The 19,208-nt window shown below is 42.7% G+C and overlaps 1 protein-coding gene and 1 pseudogene across 2 annotated transcripts in view; both read right to left on the bottom strand.

Moving 5' to 3' along the window:
* LOC126087210 (integrin alpha-M-like) overlaps positions 1-11,072 on the bottom strand; it is a 36,313-nt gene extending 25,241 nt beyond the window's left edge. Inside the window, exons 1-8 of one of the 2 annotated variants that reach the window (XM_049904428.1) lie at positions 10,944-11,072; positions 9,687-9,792; positions 6,710-6,813; positions 6,294-6,364; positions 6,024-6,141; positions 1,676-1,806; positions 1,139-1,284; positions 186-339 (exon numbers count right to left, since the gene is read on the bottom strand). In XM_049904428.1, the coding sequence (XP_049760385.1) occupies positions 186-339; positions 1,139-1,284; positions 1,676-1,806; positions 6,024-6,141; positions 6,294-6,364; positions 6,710-6,813; positions 9,687-9,792; positions 10,944-10,980 (867 nt within the window). In that variant the 5' untranslated portion in view covers positions 10,981-11,072. Of the gene's footprint in view, positions 1-185; positions 340-1,138; positions 1,285-1,675; positions 1,807-6,023; positions 6,142-6,293; positions 6,365-6,709; positions 6,814-9,686; positions 9,793-10,943 lie in introns of those variants that run through there. The other variant, XM_049904429.1, reaches the window with a different exon arrangement.
* Positions 11,073-11,677: 605 nt separating this feature from the next.
* Positions 11,678-19,208, bottom strand: part of LOC126087256 (integrin alpha-X-like) — a 38,399-nt pseudogene continuing 30,868 nt past the window's right edge.

The following is a 19,208-nucleotide window of genomic DNA, read 5'->3' as shown; positions in this document are numbered from 1 at the left end:
CACTGAATTTTGGATGGTTTGTTACACAGCATTACTGTGACAATAAAGAACTAATACAGGTGTGTACGCGCTAGCAGTGACTCTTGCCCTGCTTTGATTTTATTGATATTTTCAAGTTGAAGGTAGGGCGACTCCAATCAGGAACCCTCCAAGGAAGCCTCAGGCCCAAGAGCCACATTTCCTACCCCAATGACATAGCGAATGACCCCTTCTCTGTCTGCTTCGGGAATGACATCCTCGTAGTTCAAGGGATCGCCGTACTTTTCTCCATCTGTGATGACAACTAAGATCTTAAGGGCATTCTTCCGGGGCCCATTGCTGCTGTGAAACAGCTCCTTTCTGTCCAGGAAAGGAAGTGACAAAGTCAAATGCAAGTAGACAGAAGTACTATTAATCCTCAAGAGGAAATGTCAGCTGAGCCACAGACACAAATACAGTTGGACTTCCCTAGGAGGGGCTCAGTCTCCCTGACACTGACACTGAAATGTGGCTGCCCAAGATCTGGAAAGGTACCAGGGGAGGGGAGGACAGTGGGAGAAAGGAATGTGGAAAGGAAGTCCTCTTGCCTTTATATACTTTGGCATAGTTTGATTTTTTTAGACTGTTATTAATTTGAATTTTTAAAAATTAAAAACAAATAAACCCTCATCAGGCCTCTAATGGAATGCTGCCACTGTTCTCCAGCCTATCCTCCTGGATGTTTGTCCCAATATCCACTATTGCCTCTACACACACACACACACACACACAGAGAGAGAGAGAGGCTGAAATCAGAGTGAGCATTCCAAAACACAGATGTGGTGATGTCTCCCCATTAGTTAGCACTTTCAGTGAATCCCCACTAAGACATAAAATCCAAACCTTTGGTTGTCTTTAGTGACCTGGCCTCTGCTAACCGTTCTAGCCTCCCACCAGCCACCTTCTCCACACTTTCCCCCTTTACTCACACCTTTACTCACAACTTGTTATTTCATGAACATTCCATTACAGTCACTCCTCCACACTTTTGCTCATGCTGTTCTCTCCACAGGAAACATCCTTTACCCCATCCCTGACTGAACAACTCCCTTCATCCTTCAAAGCCCAGCTAAGAATATAACTTCCTCCTTCAATCCTAAGCAAAGAGGGAAGATCTTACACTACTTTGCGGATTCCCGTGGCAGTGTGTGTAGTCCCTCCCAGCTTTAGTATTGGCTTCACCAGCAATCTTGGGTTAGGATTTTCCTTGAAACTATTGAAGGTGAAATGAGTCCGGAATACATTGGAGTACTGCATCAAAGAGAACTGGGAACAGGCACCTGGCGTTATACTGGAGAAGGTGCTCCCCCCAACTCCTTCAGACACCTCCCACCCAGGAAAATGTGTTGTTTACCCAAGCAAGCCCTACATAACTCTTAAAACACCCACCCTCCAAATGCCTTCTCTCTACTGCCCCTTAATCCCTCTGCCTCACAAGGACAGAGATCTGCCTTATACCTCCCACCTCTCAGTATTAGAATTGAACCAGAGAAGACATGTGGGTTTCATCCCCCAAGCCAACCCATATCCATGGATAGGGCTGAAATGAATGCTGAGTCTGCATCCAGACACAGCATGAAAGAGAAATCATGAACGAAAACCATGATTGAGTGGCCATGTCTGCAATTGAAGGAGGAGAGGACTCGTTGGCCCTCACCAAGGTTTTGGAATTTTTGAATTGTTCCATCACAGTTGAGACAAACTCCTTCATACGCTGAAAGTCACTTAGGCTAATGCTACTGGAGCCATCAATCAAGAAGACGATGTCACTCTCCTGTCGAGGACATTCTAGGAAAAAAGGGAAAAAAGAATATGAATTGATTAATTAAATAATTAGAGATTCAATGCTTATTTTTTGTATGTCAGCACTCTACTGAGCACTGAGGATAAAAGGATAAATAAGACACAACCCAGGCCCCAGGTGAAGGAAAAACATGGACAAAATGATATGGAAGAATTTGGTTAATTCTGCCTGAGGGCATCAGGGAAAGCTAGATCATGAAAAATAAGAAAAAATTTGCCAGAAATACAAGTGGAGAAATAAATTACAAAGGGAATATACCAAAAGCAAACAAAATCCACTGCCATTAAGATGATTACTACTCATAGTGACCCTATAGTGGATTAAATTATGTCCCCCCCAAAAGTCAGTATTAACTTGGTTAGGCCATGATTCCCATTATTCTGTGGTTGTCCTCCATTTTAAGATTATAATTTTATGTTAAAGAGGATTAGGGTGGGATTGTAACACGTTTACCAGGTCACATCCTTGATCCAGTGTAAAGGGAGTTTCCCTGGGTTGTGGCCTCTGCACCACCTTTTATTTCTCAGGAGATAAAAGGAAAGGGAAGCCAGCAGAGAGTGGGAACCTCATACCACCAAGAAAGCAGCGCCGGGAGCAGAGTGCATCCTTTGAACATGAGGTTCCTGCACTGAGATGCTCCCAGACCAAGAGAAGACTGATGAAAGACCTTCCTCCAGAGCCAACAGAGAGAGAAAGCCTTCCCCTGAATTCGAACTTCTAGCCTATTGAACTGTGAGAGAATAAACTTGTCTTTGTTAAAGCCATCCACTTATGTTATTTCTGTTATAACAGCACTAGATGACTAAGGCAGAACCTATAGGACAGAGTAGAACTGTCCCATAGGGTTTCCAAGGCTATAAATCTTTACAGAAGCAGGCTGCTACATTTTTCTCCCATGGAGCAGCTGGTGGGTTTAAGTTGCCAACCTTTCAGTTAGCAGCCAGTTGAGGACCCTATCCTCAATTCTTCTTTCTATCTTTCTCTACCCTGCCCTGTGACCCAGGAGAATGGCCCGTAAGGACCATATGAACGGGAATCCCTTCTGCTCGGCTTGGCTTCTCGTTGGTTTTGGCCAATTAGGAGCCTCAGAAGGAGACTAAAGGGAGGGAGCATAGTGACATCAGGGTATTTTCCCCTTGGCTCCCCTGCAAGGTTGCTTTAGGCCAGCTCTGTCCCTGACAGAAGACCACTGCTTTTCTCAAGGAGGTCTGCTCCACTCCTCTCTCCTTCCAGGTTTTGGTAACCTCTCTTTCTCTTCATCTCATCTGCTGAGGGGTGGTAACAGGTGCTTGCCCTAAGTAACTGGACCATCCCTTGTAGTTTCCCTAGACCCTACCCCTACCTTTTTAATTAGTCCCTTTGTAAATAAACTATCTTTGAATTATCCTAATTGGAGTGTGCCATCTGTTACAGTTGGGACTCTGACTGACGTAGAGGGAATGGAGGCTAAAAGGATTCTGGCAGATTCAAGAAATGGAAATGGAGAGACAGAAAGGGTCACATAAACCAGAGACTCCATCAGCCTGAGACCAGAAGAACTAGATAGTGGCCAGCTACCACCAATGACCGCAATGACAGGGAACACAACAGAGAATACCTGACAGAGCAGGAGAACAGTGGGATGCAGACCTCAAATTCTCATAGAAAGGCCAGATTTAATGGTCTAACTGAGACTGGAGGGACCCTAGAGGTCATGGCTCCTGGACTCTCTGCTAGCTCAAGACTGGAACCATTCCAGAAAACAACTCTTCAGATAGGGATCGGACTGGACTATAAGACAGAAAATGATACTGATAGGAGTGAGGTTCTTGGCTCAAGTAAACACATGAGACTATGTGGGCAGCTCCTGTGTGAAGGCAAGAAGAGAAGGCAGAGGAGGTCAGGAGCTGGCTGAATGGACACGAGAATACAGGGTGGAGAGGAGGAGTGTGCTGTCACATTAGCTGAGAGCAGCTAGGGTTACATACCAAGGCGTGTATAAGTTTTTATATGTGAGACTGACTTGATTTGTAAACTTTCACTTAAAGTACAATTAAAAAAAAGATGGAAATGGCACTACAGGGGTAAATGTATGTGGTGGAATGGAGACGAAGCTATGACATCAAGCAAAGACTAGATTGGGAAGGGCCTCTCTACCCCAATAAACCAAACAAAAAACCCATTGCTGTCAAGTTGATTGTGACTCATAGCAACCGTATGGGACACAGTAGAACTGCCCCATAGGGTTTCCAAGGAGCGCCTGGTGCATTTGAACTGCCAACTTGGGGTTAGCAGCTGTAACTCTTAACTACTAGGCCACCAGGTTTCCACTCAAATAATTTTGACTTTATCCTTTAGGCAGTGGGAGCCACTGAAAATTCTTAGAAAACCAAATGAGATGATTTGTTTTGTATTTTAAGAAAATTGCAATATCAGTGAGGCTTTTATTGCCGCTCTATTCATGATTGCCAAACACTAAAAACAACACAAACATCTTTCAGTGGGTGAATAGATGAGTTGGTGAATGAAACTGTGATAAATTCATGCAATGAAATTACTTAGCGAGAAAAATGGCATGAACTACTGATACACACACCAACTAGGATGAATCTCAAATGCTATATGCTAGGTGGAAGAAGCCAATTCCATTTATATGACTTTCTTGAACAGACAAAACTAGAGTGATGGAGAACAGACCATTGGTTGCCAGGGGCTAGGGAAGCAGGAAGGAGGTGAGTGACTGTAAAAGGATAGAAAAGGAGTCTTTCGGGGTAATTAGAATTGATTATGGTGGTGGCTACACAAATCTATACATATGTCAAAAAATAATAGAATTGTACACTAGAAGAATAAAAGTCAATTTTACTGTATTGTAATTGAAAAATAAATAAAATGAAATTCGCCCCAAAAAGCACTGATCTTGTTTTTAAGATAGGCAGATCCTAATATTTACACAGAAAATATACAAAGAAGAAAAGAAGAGCACCCAGGAAATTTTTTTTTAAGATCTCAAAGATATGCTGTTAAGTGAAAAAAATCAAGGTGCAGAACAGTGTATATCATGCTACCATTTGCGGCACAAGAGTGAAGACTACAGATACCCATGTTTGTAAAGGAGCCCTGGTGGTGCAGTGGTTAAGAGCTGGGCTGCTGATCAAAACGTCAGCAGTTTGAATCCACCAGCTGCTCCTTGGAAACCCTATGGGGGAGTTAAACTCTGTCCTATAGGGTCACTATGAGTCTGAATCGACTGGACGGTAACAAGTTTGGTTTTTGGTGTTTGTAAACACATGAAGCATTTCCGGAAGAAGTCACAACAAACTGCTAATAGTGGCTGCCTCTCAGGAAGGAAATATGGGGCTGGGGAACGCAGGAGGAGGAGATTTTTACAGTATATCCTCCATTGCTGCCTTTTGAATTTTGAGCCAAGAGCGGTATCATCTATTTTAAAAGAAATGAATGTGTTTAAAAAAGAAACAATCTTAAAGTCACAAAAATGAGGAGTAAAGAGAGAAACGAGGGGGAAGTAGCTGAAGCTCTGGGACTGGATGAGATCATGCAGGAAGACTGTGTGGGCAAGAAGAGAAGCTGTATCCTCAGTGCCCCTGGGCGACCATGAAGTAGGGCAATGTGGTAGGAACTGACAGTGGACTGGTGGGAATGATTAGAAGGAATGGTCAGGGAAGGCCTCTTTGAAGAGGTAACATTTGAGTTGAGATGACAATGAATTGTCAGCCACACTGAGACCTGGGGAAAGAGCACGTCAGGCTGAAGGAATAGTAAATGCAAAGGCCCTGAGGCTGGTACAAGCTTGGTATGGCTCTAAGAGAAGAAAAGTGGCCGGGGTGCCTGGAACACAATGACTGAGGTGGAAGGGATGGGAGAGAATTTGGAGACGTGGGCAGGGGCCACACCATCTAGACCCTCAAAGACTATGGTTGGGAGACTCGGGCACTTACTCTAAGGACAGTGGTTGTGACATCTGTGAAATCAGATGGCCCAGTTCCCTTCTCTCACAAAGGACTATATTAAGATCTGCGTTAAAATGCAAAGCCCTAGAAGCTCCTGCAACCTCTCTCTCTATTGTAACTCAGTTGCTTCAGCCCTCTGCATCTAGACCTCTAAGTCACCTCCCCAGGCGATGAACAGGCCTCAGCCCAGCCCCGCCCCTGACCCTCCTGTCTCTTGCTGACCATTGTGTGCTCTGCCAAAAATGACCTACCTCTGAGGGTCTCAGGAAACCTCCGGGGCTGCTGAAGTAAGTTGGATCCAAACATGAAGCAGAAGCCATTCACATAGGTGTTCTCCTTGCAGATTTGGTGCACAGTGGGGCCGCAGGCCTGGGGAACAGAATGCCAGTAGGAGGAGCTGACCCTGCTTTCTTTTCTTTTTCCCTCAGCATCTCTACCCTCCACAAGGCCCCTGACCCCAGTGCCTCTGAGCTCTCAACTTCTCCCACTACCATCCCATTTCATGACCCAGGCCAACTTACCAACAGCCGGGAAGGGGTGGTAGTGGCTGCCAGAGACAGCCCCAGGGACATATTCACAGCCTGCAAGGGGACTGAGGAGGCAGATATGAACACAGTTACCCTCAGAGGCATGGAGGGGACAACTTTGGGGCTCACTGGACTGTGGAAAGCTGATCTGGGACCACCTCGGCCCTGGGAGATAGGAAAGTCAAGGGGGGCATCTAGGTCATGGGAAAGGAACATGAAGAGGCTATCTAAGGGTATCTGGGGTAGAGTCTGTGGACTACACTAAAGACTGAGGAGTTGGAATCTTCAGTCCCCATCATGGACATCTCCCCACCCCCCACCCAGAGCACAGGAATGCCCAGCAAGTTGAGTCCAGGTGTATGCACAGGTAGGACTCTACACGTGGGTCCCAGCCATAGGCAGTGACCTACCCTGCAGGGGGATGGGCTCACACCTGCCCACGCTGTAGTCACACTGGTAGAGGCTGCCAGTTTGGTTGGGAGCCTTTACCTCCTGGGGGGCTCCAACCACCACGCTGTGGGGAGATGTAAGAACAGATCACCATGGGGACAGTGAGAACTCTCACATTTTGGGAGAGACAGCAACCATGGAAAAAGTTCTACAACCCAGAGGAACATGGGGGAGCAAACTCTCACACAGATTCTCCAATTCCCAGAAATAAGAGAAAGAATTAGAGAAGCAAAATATGGGAAAATTGTAAGCCTTGGAATGGGAAAGCCCTTTCTAAGAATAACACAAAATCCAGATGTCACTAAAGACTGGTAAATTTAACCACACAGAACTCTTAAATAAATGTCTGCATGTAGTAAACTAAACTACTATAAACAAAGCTGGGGGAGGGAGGTTAGAAACTCATATCCTAGATTACTTTCCTCAATATAGTGAAAAAAAAAAAAAAACCACTGCTCTCTAGTCAATTCCTACTCAGAGTGACCCTATAGTCAAAGCCCTTACAAAAAATAAGGAAAAAAAAAAAATTTGGGAAAAAGAAAAGGAAATAAGTCACTCATTAAAAAAAAAAAAATTATATTGAAAATTCCATCTGCCTTTTTTGCAGAGTTGGAAAATCTGGCCCTAAAATTCCCATGAATTTGCAAGGGACCACAAAAAGCCAAAACAAACTAGGGAAAAAAAGAACAAAGTGTGAAGTGCTCATACTTCCTAATTTCAAAACTTTCCATTTTATAATAATCAAAAGAACATGTTACTGGCATAGGACTAGACACATAGATCAATGGAATGGAAGTGAAAGCCCAGAAATAAACCCATATATCTATGGTCAACTGATTTTCAATAAGAGTGCCAAGACCACTCAATGGGGAAAAAATACTCTTTTCAACCAATGGTGCTGGGACAACTGGATATCTACAAGTAAAGAATGAAGCTGGAGATGCAACTATTGGCCTCTACTCCTCTGGAGCAAAAAAGGAAGAAGGAAACCAAAGACACAAAGAAGAAATTAGTCTACAGGACAAATAGTCTACACAAACCATGGCCTCATCTACCCTGAAACCAGAAGAACTAGATGGTGCCGGGCTATCATTACCACCCATTCTAATCAGGGTCACAACAGATGAATACTGATAGAATGGGAGAAAAATATGGAACAGAACCTCAAATTCCTTTAAAAAAAAAGAGACAAACCTAATGACCTGGTTGAGACGGGGGAACTCTCCAAGAATATTGCCCTGAGATACTCTTCAAACCTTGAACTGAAATTAACCCCTGAGGTCACTTTGGAGCTAAATAATAAATTGGCTCAGAAAATAATGAATATCACTCTTAAGTGCTGTGTTCCTGTTAAAAATCACCTATATGAGGCCAAACAGTCAACAATTACTTTAAAACAAAGAAGAGAATGTAAAGGAGCAGGGAAACTAGTTAATAATGAAAACAGATCAATCAGAATGGAAATAATGAGAATCTTCACACATTGTGAAGAAGGTAATCAATGTCACTCAGCAGATTAGCAGGATACAAGACAAACATACAGAAAACAGTTGTATCCCTACATGCCAATAAAGAGATTGATGAAAAGGAAATCAGGAAAACACAACCATTTATAATATCCTTAAAAAAAAAAAAAAAAACTTAAGAATAAATCTAACCAGTGATGTAAAAGACCTATACAAAGAAACCTACAAAACACTACTGCAAGAAACGAAGAGAGAACTACATAAAGAAAACACATGCCATGCTCATGGATAGGTAGACTCAACATCATGAAAATGTCTATTCTACCCAAAGCAACCTGCAAATATAATGCAATCCCAATCCAAATACCAACAGCATTCTTTAAAGAGATGGAAAAACTAGTCACTAACTTTATACGAAAAGGGAAGAGGCCCCAATAAGTAAAGCACTATTAAAGAAGAAAGTAGGAGGGCTCCATTATCTGACCTCAGCTACAGTAGTCAAAAGAGCCTGGTACTGGTACAACGACAGATACATTGACCAATGGAAAAAATTGAGAACCAGATGTAAATCCATCCACGTATGGTCACCTGATCTTCAACAAGGACCCAAAGTCCTTGTTGTCCATTGGCAAAAAAAAAAAAAAGAAACGGGACCCATACCTCACACCAAAAACTATTTCAAAATGGATCAAAGACCTAAACATAAAACTAAAAACCGTAAAGATCATAGAAGAAAAAAATAGAATCAATGCTAGAGGCCCTGATACATGGCATTAACGGGATACAAACCACAACTAATGACACACAAACTCCAGAAGATAAGCTAGACAAGTGAGATCTTCTAAAAATTAAACACTTATGATCATCAAAAAGACTTCACCAAAAGAGTAAAAAGAGAACCTACAAACTGGGGGGAAAAAATTGGCTATGACAAGTCTGACAAAGGTCTAATCTCTAAAATCTACAGGAAAATCCAACACCTCTACAACAAGAAGATAAATAATCCAATTTAAAAAATGGACAAAGAATAAGACCAGCCTGACAGAAACTGGAGAAACCCCAAGAGTATGGCCCCTGAACATTCTTTTAACTCAGTAATGAGATCACTCCCGTGGTTCACCCTTCAGCCAAAGATTAGACAGGACCATAAAACAAAACAAGACTAAATGAGCACACCGGCCCAGAGGAAAGGACAAGAAGGGAGGAAGGGACAGAAAAGCTGGTAATGGGAACCCAAGGTCAAGAAGGGGAGAGTGTTGACATGTTGTGGGGTTGGCAACCAATGCCACAAAACTATATGCGTACTAATTGTTTAATGAGAAACTAGTTTGTTCTGTAAACCTTCAACTAAAGTACAATAAATAAATATATATATATGTGTATATATATATAAGCAAATAGCCATTTTTTCAAGTATTTAAGTCCTAGAGGGAAAAGGTATGAGGCAGGAAACTCCACCAGAGGTTCTTACCGGGATCCCTCAAACTGGACCACACTCTGTCCAAAGCCCCTTGCATTCTCTTGGAAAATCATTGCATTTTCCGTGTCCAGGTTGAACCCGTGACATAAGGCCAGGCCTGGAGGGAGAATAAAGGGGTAAGAGTCAGGCAGAGAAAAATTTCCTCCCTGCTCCGTGCATCTTCATACCAGGATCCACCCTAACCCAGCATCCTCACATCTGCCTCCCACCTAGGTCCAGCTCTACTAGCCTAGGGCAAGGATCAGCACCCCTTTCTATAAAGGGCCAGATGGTAAACATTTTAGGCTTTGTGGATCAAGGGACGAAATAGAGTATACTATGTAGATACTTATATAACAAGAGAGAAAATACATTTCCACAAATTTTGATTGAAGGAATTCTAAATATAACAATAATAAGCTTGTTCTTTTTGTAATACAAGTCTACTAATGAGACAAATGGTATTCTTTGGGAGAGATAACATTTAATTTAATTGGGGTTCAAAAATTCATCTGTAAAAACCATTCTTAGTGTCACATGTTGTACGAAAACACTCTGTGGATCACATTTGGCCCACAAGCTGTGGTTTTCTGACCTCCAGCCTGAGGTCTACTCAGACCATCACTTTGGGGCACGTTCGGCCCCTCTCTGGACTCCACTCAGCTCCTGAGCTCACAGGAGTTCTTTCCTCCAATGTCCCCATTCTGCTGATTTGCCCAATAATCAAGTTCCTATAGTCTCTCCATTACATAAATTCCTTCCTGCACAACTCTCAAGCATTTTCTTTCCTTCTTTGATCCATTCTCCACAAAACGCAGTCATAAAAGGAGGCAAACTTGAATCATTTTGCTCAGTCATCCAACAAACATTTACCCCCTGGATCCTTAAAAAATAAAACTGGAGGCAAAGTGAAGGTAGTTAAGGTACCGTCCAAAAGGAAACATGCCAGAAGAGAAGTCCAATACCAGTCATGCACTGTCGGGCAAGTCACTTCACCTTTCTGGACCTCAGTTCCCTCATCCGGAAAGTGAAGAGTACCAGCCAGATCCCCTTGCCCAGTCTATGGGCTTAGTCATTTGTCCGTGTTTCTCTGGCCATCCCATCTCGGTTTAGCTCTACTCTCTGCTTCTTAAACCATTTATCTTTCTCCATACCTTCTTTCCCTCCCCCAGTCTAACCCCTAGCTATTCTGCACTCTCAGTCTCCACTCACAGACCCAAAAGTTCCTTCTCCCCACCCTGAGGACCTCCCCTCACACCCCTTGCATACCTGTCAACAGAAAGAATTTGGTAGTCATCCTAACCATGGTTGAAAGGAGCAGGAACCACAGGACTCCAGGTGCCACTGGGCTATCTCGGGAGAGCCACCAAAGCCAGGAAGGGCAGAAAAAAGAGAAGTAGGAGGCAGAAGTCTGATTAGAGACTCAAAAGAAGAGGGCGGAGGCTCAGTGAGACCACAGCTTTGCTTGACCTTCTTCCTCCCCAGCCACATGCAGCCTGTTCTCCTTCCCCACCCAGCTTCTTGGCCCAAACCATCAAGGAAACTATCAAAAAAGTGTCATTTGTTACACACTAATTTCTGGAGTTGACCAAAGCATCATGAAAAGCAAGCCGAATAGACTTAGGGCCTACCTCCTGGAAAGTGTCTCTGTGTCTCCCCCTAAAACAAACTGCAAAATGTCCCTTCTGCAGCCCACAGAAACAAGAGTTGTCCACTTTTGTAGCCATCAACAAGGACAACTCAGGAGCAAAGAAAACCTCCACTCTTTGAACAATATTTGCTTTAAAAAATAAAAATGGTCTAACCCTTTGCCTAGAATTTTCACTTCTAAGAATTTATTCTAAGGAAAAACTAAGAAGTACAGTCAATGACGTATATACAAGTTTGTTCATTGCAGCATTGTTTTTAGCAGTGAAAAGCTAGAACAACATAAATATCCCACACCAAAAAAAAAAAGGAATGGTTAAATGATGCCTCATTTTGTGATATATCTTTACATTTCATTGTGTGCTGTCAATTCTAATGATTCCAAAGACACAGGAAAATACTTTCAGCATCGAAGTATATGAAATATATAGAACAGCAAACCATATCTTGTATGTGACTGTTATATGTGATTCACAACCCAATAATTTACCTACTCTTCTTCTAACACTTTTTCTTTTGCCTCTAGTACTACTTTCCTAAAACCCAAATGGAGATAAAAGTTTGCTGATTGAAAAAAAGACCTTAAAAATTCTGTACAGTTTGTTTTTAACTTATGTGTTTAAATATATATATATGTGCAGGAACCACAAGGGTTAACACTGGTTATATGCAGATGATAGGACCCGGGGTGAGTTCCAGTTATTTACTGCTGCATAGCAAACCACACCAAAACTTAGTGGCTTGAAACAACAATTTATTATTATCTTTCATGGTTCTGTGGGTTGACTGACCCCTACTGGGTTGTTCTCACATGGTTGCAGTCAGATCGTGGCTGGGGGTGGAGTCATCCAAAGGCTTAATTGGGCTGGCCTTGCAAAATGGGTCACTCACATGGCTAATAACTGGTCCAACTGTAGGCGAGGAGCTCAGATGGAGCTGTGGACTAAAGCACTTGCCTGTGACCATTCCACTTGGTTTGTCCTTTTCACGATTTGGTGGCTAAATTTCAAGAGCAAATATTCCAAGAGATAGGAAGTGGAAGCTGCTACCCTCTTAAGATCTTGATCTGGAAACGGGCACAGAGTCACTTTTACCATATTCTGTTGGCCAATCAGTCACAAAGAATTGGTGGCTGTCTTTAATCTGTCATAAAAAAAAAAAAAATCTGTCATAGAAGGGTCTAAATTTTCTCCTGTGTTTTTTAATTAAAACTTTTATACAAAAAAACATGAGGACTTTTATAATAAGGAGAAAAAAATAATTTAAAAATAACAAAGTGCCTATGCTTGTCAAGAGGTTAAAAAAACAAAAACAAAAACCCTTTGCCCTTGAGTCAACTCTGACTCATAGCCACCCTATAGGACAGGGTAGAACTGGCCCATATGGTTTCCAAGGAGCACGTGGTGGATTCAAACTGCCAACCTTTTGATTAACAGCCGTGAAAGGACTGAGGAAAGAGGAAGAAGACCATGGGCCCAGGTTGAGAAAATACAGACTCATGTCTGGGGTTGATTAGTTTAAGAGATAAGCTGTAGTTCTTTGGGTAAGTGTTTTCACTGCTCTTGCTCAGACATAGCAACTCCTCCATACCCTAAACACTGGCTGAGGGTCCACTCTCTGTAAGGTATAAGCAAAGTCTCACAATGTCTGTCCAACCTGCAAAACCTTTCTCAATGACCCACCAATGGGTGTGTACCTGACCAGGTGACAGCAGGTGGGTACCTGACCCCAGGCCAGTCCATCTATAGACTACCAGCCATTCCCTCCCACCTGTCTCCCACCCTCACTCTTGATAAAATTTTAGCTTGGATTCCCCTATAAATGGACTCTGAAACAAGAATTTGAGTGCAAGTACTTTATTCGGGACTTGATCCAGGAAACATGGATGGGGGAGTGGGAAAGGGAAGGAGCCCATTAAAAGTGTGCTATGAAACAATTTGCCACTGTGGGCAACTGGAGCTCAATCCACTAAGGAACTCTAGAAACCAATGCAGAGCACATCTCAAAGTTATCCCATCTGAGGGGCAAGGGAGCTAGATTTTTACCCACAACTCACACCAGCTATTGGTTGAGGGGCAAACTGTAGGGAAGCCTTAATTCTCTGGCACTCCCAGTCTGCCCTGCACCCAGGCAGAGGAGGACCCAGAGAGAGCCCTCAGGTGAGCAGTTATAGGTTCTGACAGCTGGAAATCTGGCTATCTTGAATGAGAATGTTAAATGCTGGTGGGAAAAGGATGAAGTAGCTACAGCGTCTGCTACAGGTACTCAAATATTTTTTCATAGCATTTATCGTTACCTTTGATAATTATCCAATATATTTATTTGTAGTCTATTGTCTGGCTTCCCTACTAGAGTATATAAGCTCCATGAGAGCACAGATTCTTATCTGTCTTGTTCACCATTCTCTATAGAACAGTGCCTGGCTCATAATAGGCACCAAATAAAAATTAATTGAATGACTGAATGAGGTGACATGGAATGAAAAGATAAACTAATCCATTCAGATTCACTTTCCCAGGGAATGTGAACTAAGAAATAAGACCTACTGAGAGAAAGACCCAGTTACCAATGCGAGCTGAGGGTGAAAACTCAAGAAATGGATTTGGAGCAAGAGAGAACTTGTATAAGCTGAAGTTATAAGTAAGCAGGAGAAGCTGGCTTGTTAGTGAGAGAAGATTAGCACTGACTTGCAGAGGGAGAAACACCGTGCATGAGAGACAGTATGATCCCCAGAAGAGAGAATTAGAGAAATACCCTGAAGACGCCTCTGCTTCAGATGGATTTTCAGTTCAGACTATGGATTTCTGTATTAGTAAGAATAGGCTTGGGGTCCCTAGGTGGCACAAACAGTTAAGCACTCGACTACTATCTGAAAGGTTGATGGTTCAAACCCACCCAGAGGCACCTCGGAAGACAGGCCTGGCAATCTGCCTCTGAAAGGTCACAGCCTTGAAAACCCTATGAAACAGTTCTACTCTGCACACATGGGGTCCCATGAGTCAGAATCAACTCTACAGCGACTAAAAACAACAATAACAGCAACAAGGATAGGCTAGGTTATGCTGCAGTAACAAACAGTATCAGTGCTTTATACAACAAAAAAATCTCAGTGCCCCGAAGTTTATTTCTCGGTCCTCCAAAATTCACTGCAGAGCTAAGAAACACTCCCTGGAAGATATCCTCCATGTGTTACCTCAGAATCCCAATCTGTTTTTTCCCATCAGGGTTCTACATCAGCATGTGCCTTCATGATTGCCAAGGCAGAAGAGCAAAGAGCACAGACAACTGCACAAGGCTCTTCAGTGCTTCTACCCAGAAGTGGCACTCATAGCTTCTGCTCATATTTCATTTGTCAAAGAAGTCATAGGTCCACACCCAGCTTCAGGGTCACATAAATGCAATCATCTCCCGTACCTGGGAACAGAGCAAAAAATTAGTGATCAGTGACAAAGCCCATCATGGAAACCTAACTACAAATTCTCCAAAACTTGAAATAATTTGAGCGAAACCAGTGTTTCTAACATCAAATCAACCTAAGACAACTTGCTGGGGGATTCTAAGGTAAAAATAATGACCATTTACCTACTGCTTTACAAGGTATCATCTCTTCTGATAGTCACGTCCAAACTGTATGTTAGATGTTGTTACTAATTATTATTTTCATTTCCATTGGGCAGAAGTTCTATGTTTAATGTGGCCAAATTTATTAGCCTTTTCTGTTACTTGTTTAAGAAATCTCCAAGTTTAGAAGAAGATATGTATCTTCTCAAATACTTGTTTTACTTGAATATTTAATTACTTTCTTGGGGTAGAGTTCGGGTGTGTGTGCCTGGGTGCACGTGTGTGGTATGCGGTAGGGAATCCAATTTCATTTTTGTCCATATGAATAATTTTCCAGTTCCATTTATTGATTGTAACTTTTTTTACTTGTAAAGAATCTAATTTTTTACTGCTCACCTATCCTCCACCCAAGTCAATATAAAGCAAAATTCCAATATTACATATCACCACTGGTGTAATTATTTTCTTTTTAAGTCTGAGAAGAGCTGGATGCCCAGACCCAACTCTAAAGGCACATCTAGGAAACTACTTCAAAGGAAAGAATTGTACTGACCCCCTTATTGTCTTCCCAAGTGCAAAAATGATGGATAGCAGTAACATCCCCTCATGGTGTTACCAATTGCCAATCTGACACAAAGGGTCCCGGTCTTTTCCCAAGTAAGAATACAAGCAAAAGACAAACTTCATCTTCAGCACGCTTTATTTTGCTTGAGTCAAGCAAAAGGAGTCAGCTAGGTTCTAAGCCTCTCCAAAAGACTAACTTGAAAAGGGAAGCAAGGCTAGGGCTTCTATGGGTTTGATGGAGACAATAGAGTAATGAATATTTAGTGGGCTTCTCTCAAGGGGTGGGTACTTCTCAGAATGGTGGTATATGTTAATTAGGTTGTGCACACACCTGGAATCTAAGGTGGAACCCGCTGATATTCAAGATGGAGTCCTCTCAGGAGCCTTTGGCATCACTTATTTATTTTTATTATGGGATATAGTGAAAGCGCACTTGATCTTCGGCACTACATCACCATCTTCGGAGGGTTAAGGAAGGTCAAACAGCAGTCACACTCTGCTCCTCTGTGCATGTGGAGCCTGCAAAGGAGGAAGGGACTAGAAATACACTAAGAAGGAGATAGTAATTCATGGGCTATCCCGATGTATCTTATGTTGACAGGGTAGGTTCCTATTTCCCAACTTCTAGATGGTAATCTTTTTAAAAGTTCTTTTGTTCCACCAGCACAGTTAACCCTATCTGTCTCACAATAGGGTATGGTTCCTGTTTACTCAATTTCTAGATGATAATCTTTTAAAAGCTCTTGTTCAGCCACTGGCACAGTTAACCCTATCTGTCTTGATACCTTCCTACCGTTTTGTCACAATGAGAAGTATAAGGAAGCAGGTTGGTTGGTCCTACTTTCACTAGACAAACTGGTGAAAGAAAGAGATGCATTCAGGGCTTCAGATCAAAGCTCAAGGCCACATAAACAACCTCAAAGTTTCCACTTGTGCTTTGAAAGAAAGCCTTATTTCTTGTAACAGAGCTGATGTTACCAAAGACCAAACCCAGAGTCTGATGGTAAGACTCATTGTAATTGGCTGAATTACAATGCCAACTCATCCACCAGCCTTGTGAGGTGTCTGAAGTTAAAGTGAGGGTATTGACCGGGAAGAAATGGGGTTCTGAAACTTGGGATGGGGACATATGGGCAGACAATCAGGAAACTGGAGACACTGAACCCCTAAATTCCATTGAATCACTCCTGCCAACAGAGCCAATCCCATCCGAAGCGATTACTCCATGTTTGTCTGCTAAACCACCCTGCCAGAAAAACCATTAGCCACTCCACTCCCATCTAATGAAATTAACCCAGCTGCCTCTAAAGAGCCCTTGCCTGAGCCATTGCCTGAGGCATTGTCTGAGGCAGATGCTTTACAAGACATTGCTGAATGTTCTCAAAACAAATCCAAGCTACCGATCCTGGCTTCTAGACCTATAAAAAAAATAGCTAGACTTAAGTCCCAGCGAACCCCAAAAGGTGAAGTACAGAGTGTGACCCAGGAGGAGGTGCACTACACACCAAAAGAACTGCTTGACTTTTCTAATATGTACAAACAGAAACCTGGAGCATATGTGTGGGAATGGCTATTAAGGGTGTGGGATTATGGTGCAAGGAACATAAAGATCGGCCAGTCTGAGTTTATTGATATGAGTCCCCAGAGCACAGATTCTTCATTCAATGTTTCAGCTTGAGAAGTTAGGAAAGGATATAATAGTTTATTTGATTGGGTTGCTGATGCATGGATTACGCCTACACTAAATCGTGTTGAAGTATCAGACCTGCGTTGATATACTGCCGAAGATGGTTCCCAAAGGCTTAGGGCAATTGTCATGCTAGAGTGGATTTATCAGGTTAGACCCACAAACCCACACATGGAGTGCTCAGAGGGCACACCTTTTACCACAACTGTGAGGAACAAATTTGTGAAGGGAGCCCCAGCATCCTTGAAGACTGCTGTGACTGTTATTTTATATAAATCAGATTTGACAGTGGGAACTGCCCTAACTGAATTAAGACGCCTAACTACAATGGGGATGATTGTACCCTGTGGTAGTAGGGGGTAAGTGGCTGCACTCAACTGACAAAGACAAGGTGGGCACAATTACAGTAATGGACAGCAGAGGCAAAGCTATAATCAGAATAGTCTAACTCCTATGGATTTAGGCATTGGGTACTTAGTCATGGTGTCCCTAGGAGTGAAATAGATAGGAAATCTACCAAATATTTACTTGATCTTTACAAACGGATGAATTCTAGGTCAGGTGAACAGCAGTCTAACTCAATTTGCCAGAATAGAGAGTCACAATCCCACAATCAATTCCCAGACTTGAGCGAATTTAAAGATCCACAACTCTTTGAATGAAGGGGAGGCCAGGTTCCCTTGAGGAAGGACTCCAATACACTGACAAAAATATGTACTGTTAATCTCTCTTTCAACCTTCCCCAAAAGGATCTATGGCCTTTCTTTTTTTTAATTTTTATTGTGCTTTAAGTGAAAGTTTACAAATCAAGTCAGTCTCTCACACATAACTTATATACATCTTGCTACATACTCCCAATTGCTCGCCCACTAATGAGACAGCCCAATCCCTCCCTCCACTCTCTCTTTTTGTGTCCGTTTCACCAGCTTCTAACCCCCTCTGCCATCTCATCTCCCCTCCAGGGAGAAGATGCCAACATAGTCTCAGGTGCCCACCTAGTCCAAGAAGCTCACTCCTCACCAGCATCCCACTCCAACCCATTGTCCAGTCCAATCCCTGTCTGAAGAGTTGGCTTTGGGAATATTCCTGTCCTGGGCCAACAGAAGGTATGGGAGCCATGACCACCAGGGTCCTTCTAGTCTCAGTCAGACCATTAAGTCTGGACTTTTTATGAGAATTTGGAGTCTGCATCCCTCTGCTCTCCTGCTCCATCAGGGGTTCTCTGTTGTGTTCCCTGTCAGGGCAGTCATCAGTTGTAGCCAGGCACCATCTAGCTCTTCTGGTCTCAGGCTGATATAGTCTCTGGTTTATGTGGCCCTTTCTGTCTCTTGGGCTCATAATCACCTTGTGTCCTTGGTGTTCTTCATTCTCCTTTGATCCAGGTGGGTTGAGACCAATTGATGCATCTTAGATGGCCGCTTGCTAGCGTTTAAGAACCCAGATGCCACTCTCCAAAGTGGGATTCAGAATGTTTTCTTAATAGATTTTATTATGCCAATTGACTTAGACGTCCCCTGAAACCATGGTCCCCAAACACCCACCCCTGCTACGCTGGCCTTCGAAACATTCAGTTTATTCAGGAAACTTCTTTGCTTTTGGTTTACTCCAGTTGTGCTGGCCTCGCCTGTATTGTGTGTTGTCTTTCCTTTCACCTAAAGTAGTTCTTATCTACTATCTAATTAGTGAATACCCCACTCTCACCTTCCCTCCCTCCCCTCTCTTGTAACCATCAAAGGATATTTTCTTCTCTGTTTAAACAGTCTCAAGCTCTTATAATACTAGTCTTACACAATACTTGTCCTTTTGCAACTGACTAATTTCACTCAGCATAACGCCTTCCAGATTCCTCCATGTTATGAAATGTTTCACAGATTCATCACTGTTCTTTATCAATGCATAGTATTCCATTGTGTAATTATACCATAATTTATTTATCCATTCATCTGTTGATGGGCTCCTCAGTGGCTTCCATCTTGTTGCTATTGTAAACAGTGCTGCAATGAATATGGGTGTGCATATATCTGTTCGTGTAAAGGCCCTTATTTCTCTAGGATATATTCCAAGGAGTGGGATTG

This window comes from Elephas maximus, chromosome 12 (assembly GCF_024166365.1).
Source record: "Elephas maximus indicus isolate mEleMax1 chromosome 12, mEleMax1 primary haplotype, whole genome shotgun sequence".
Lineage (NCBI taxonomy): Eukaryota > Metazoa > Chordata > Mammalia > Proboscidea > Elephantidae > Elephas > Elephas maximus.
The sequence above is the reverse complement of the archived record's forward strand: the minus strand, read 5'-3'. Positions and strand labels throughout refer to the sequence as shown.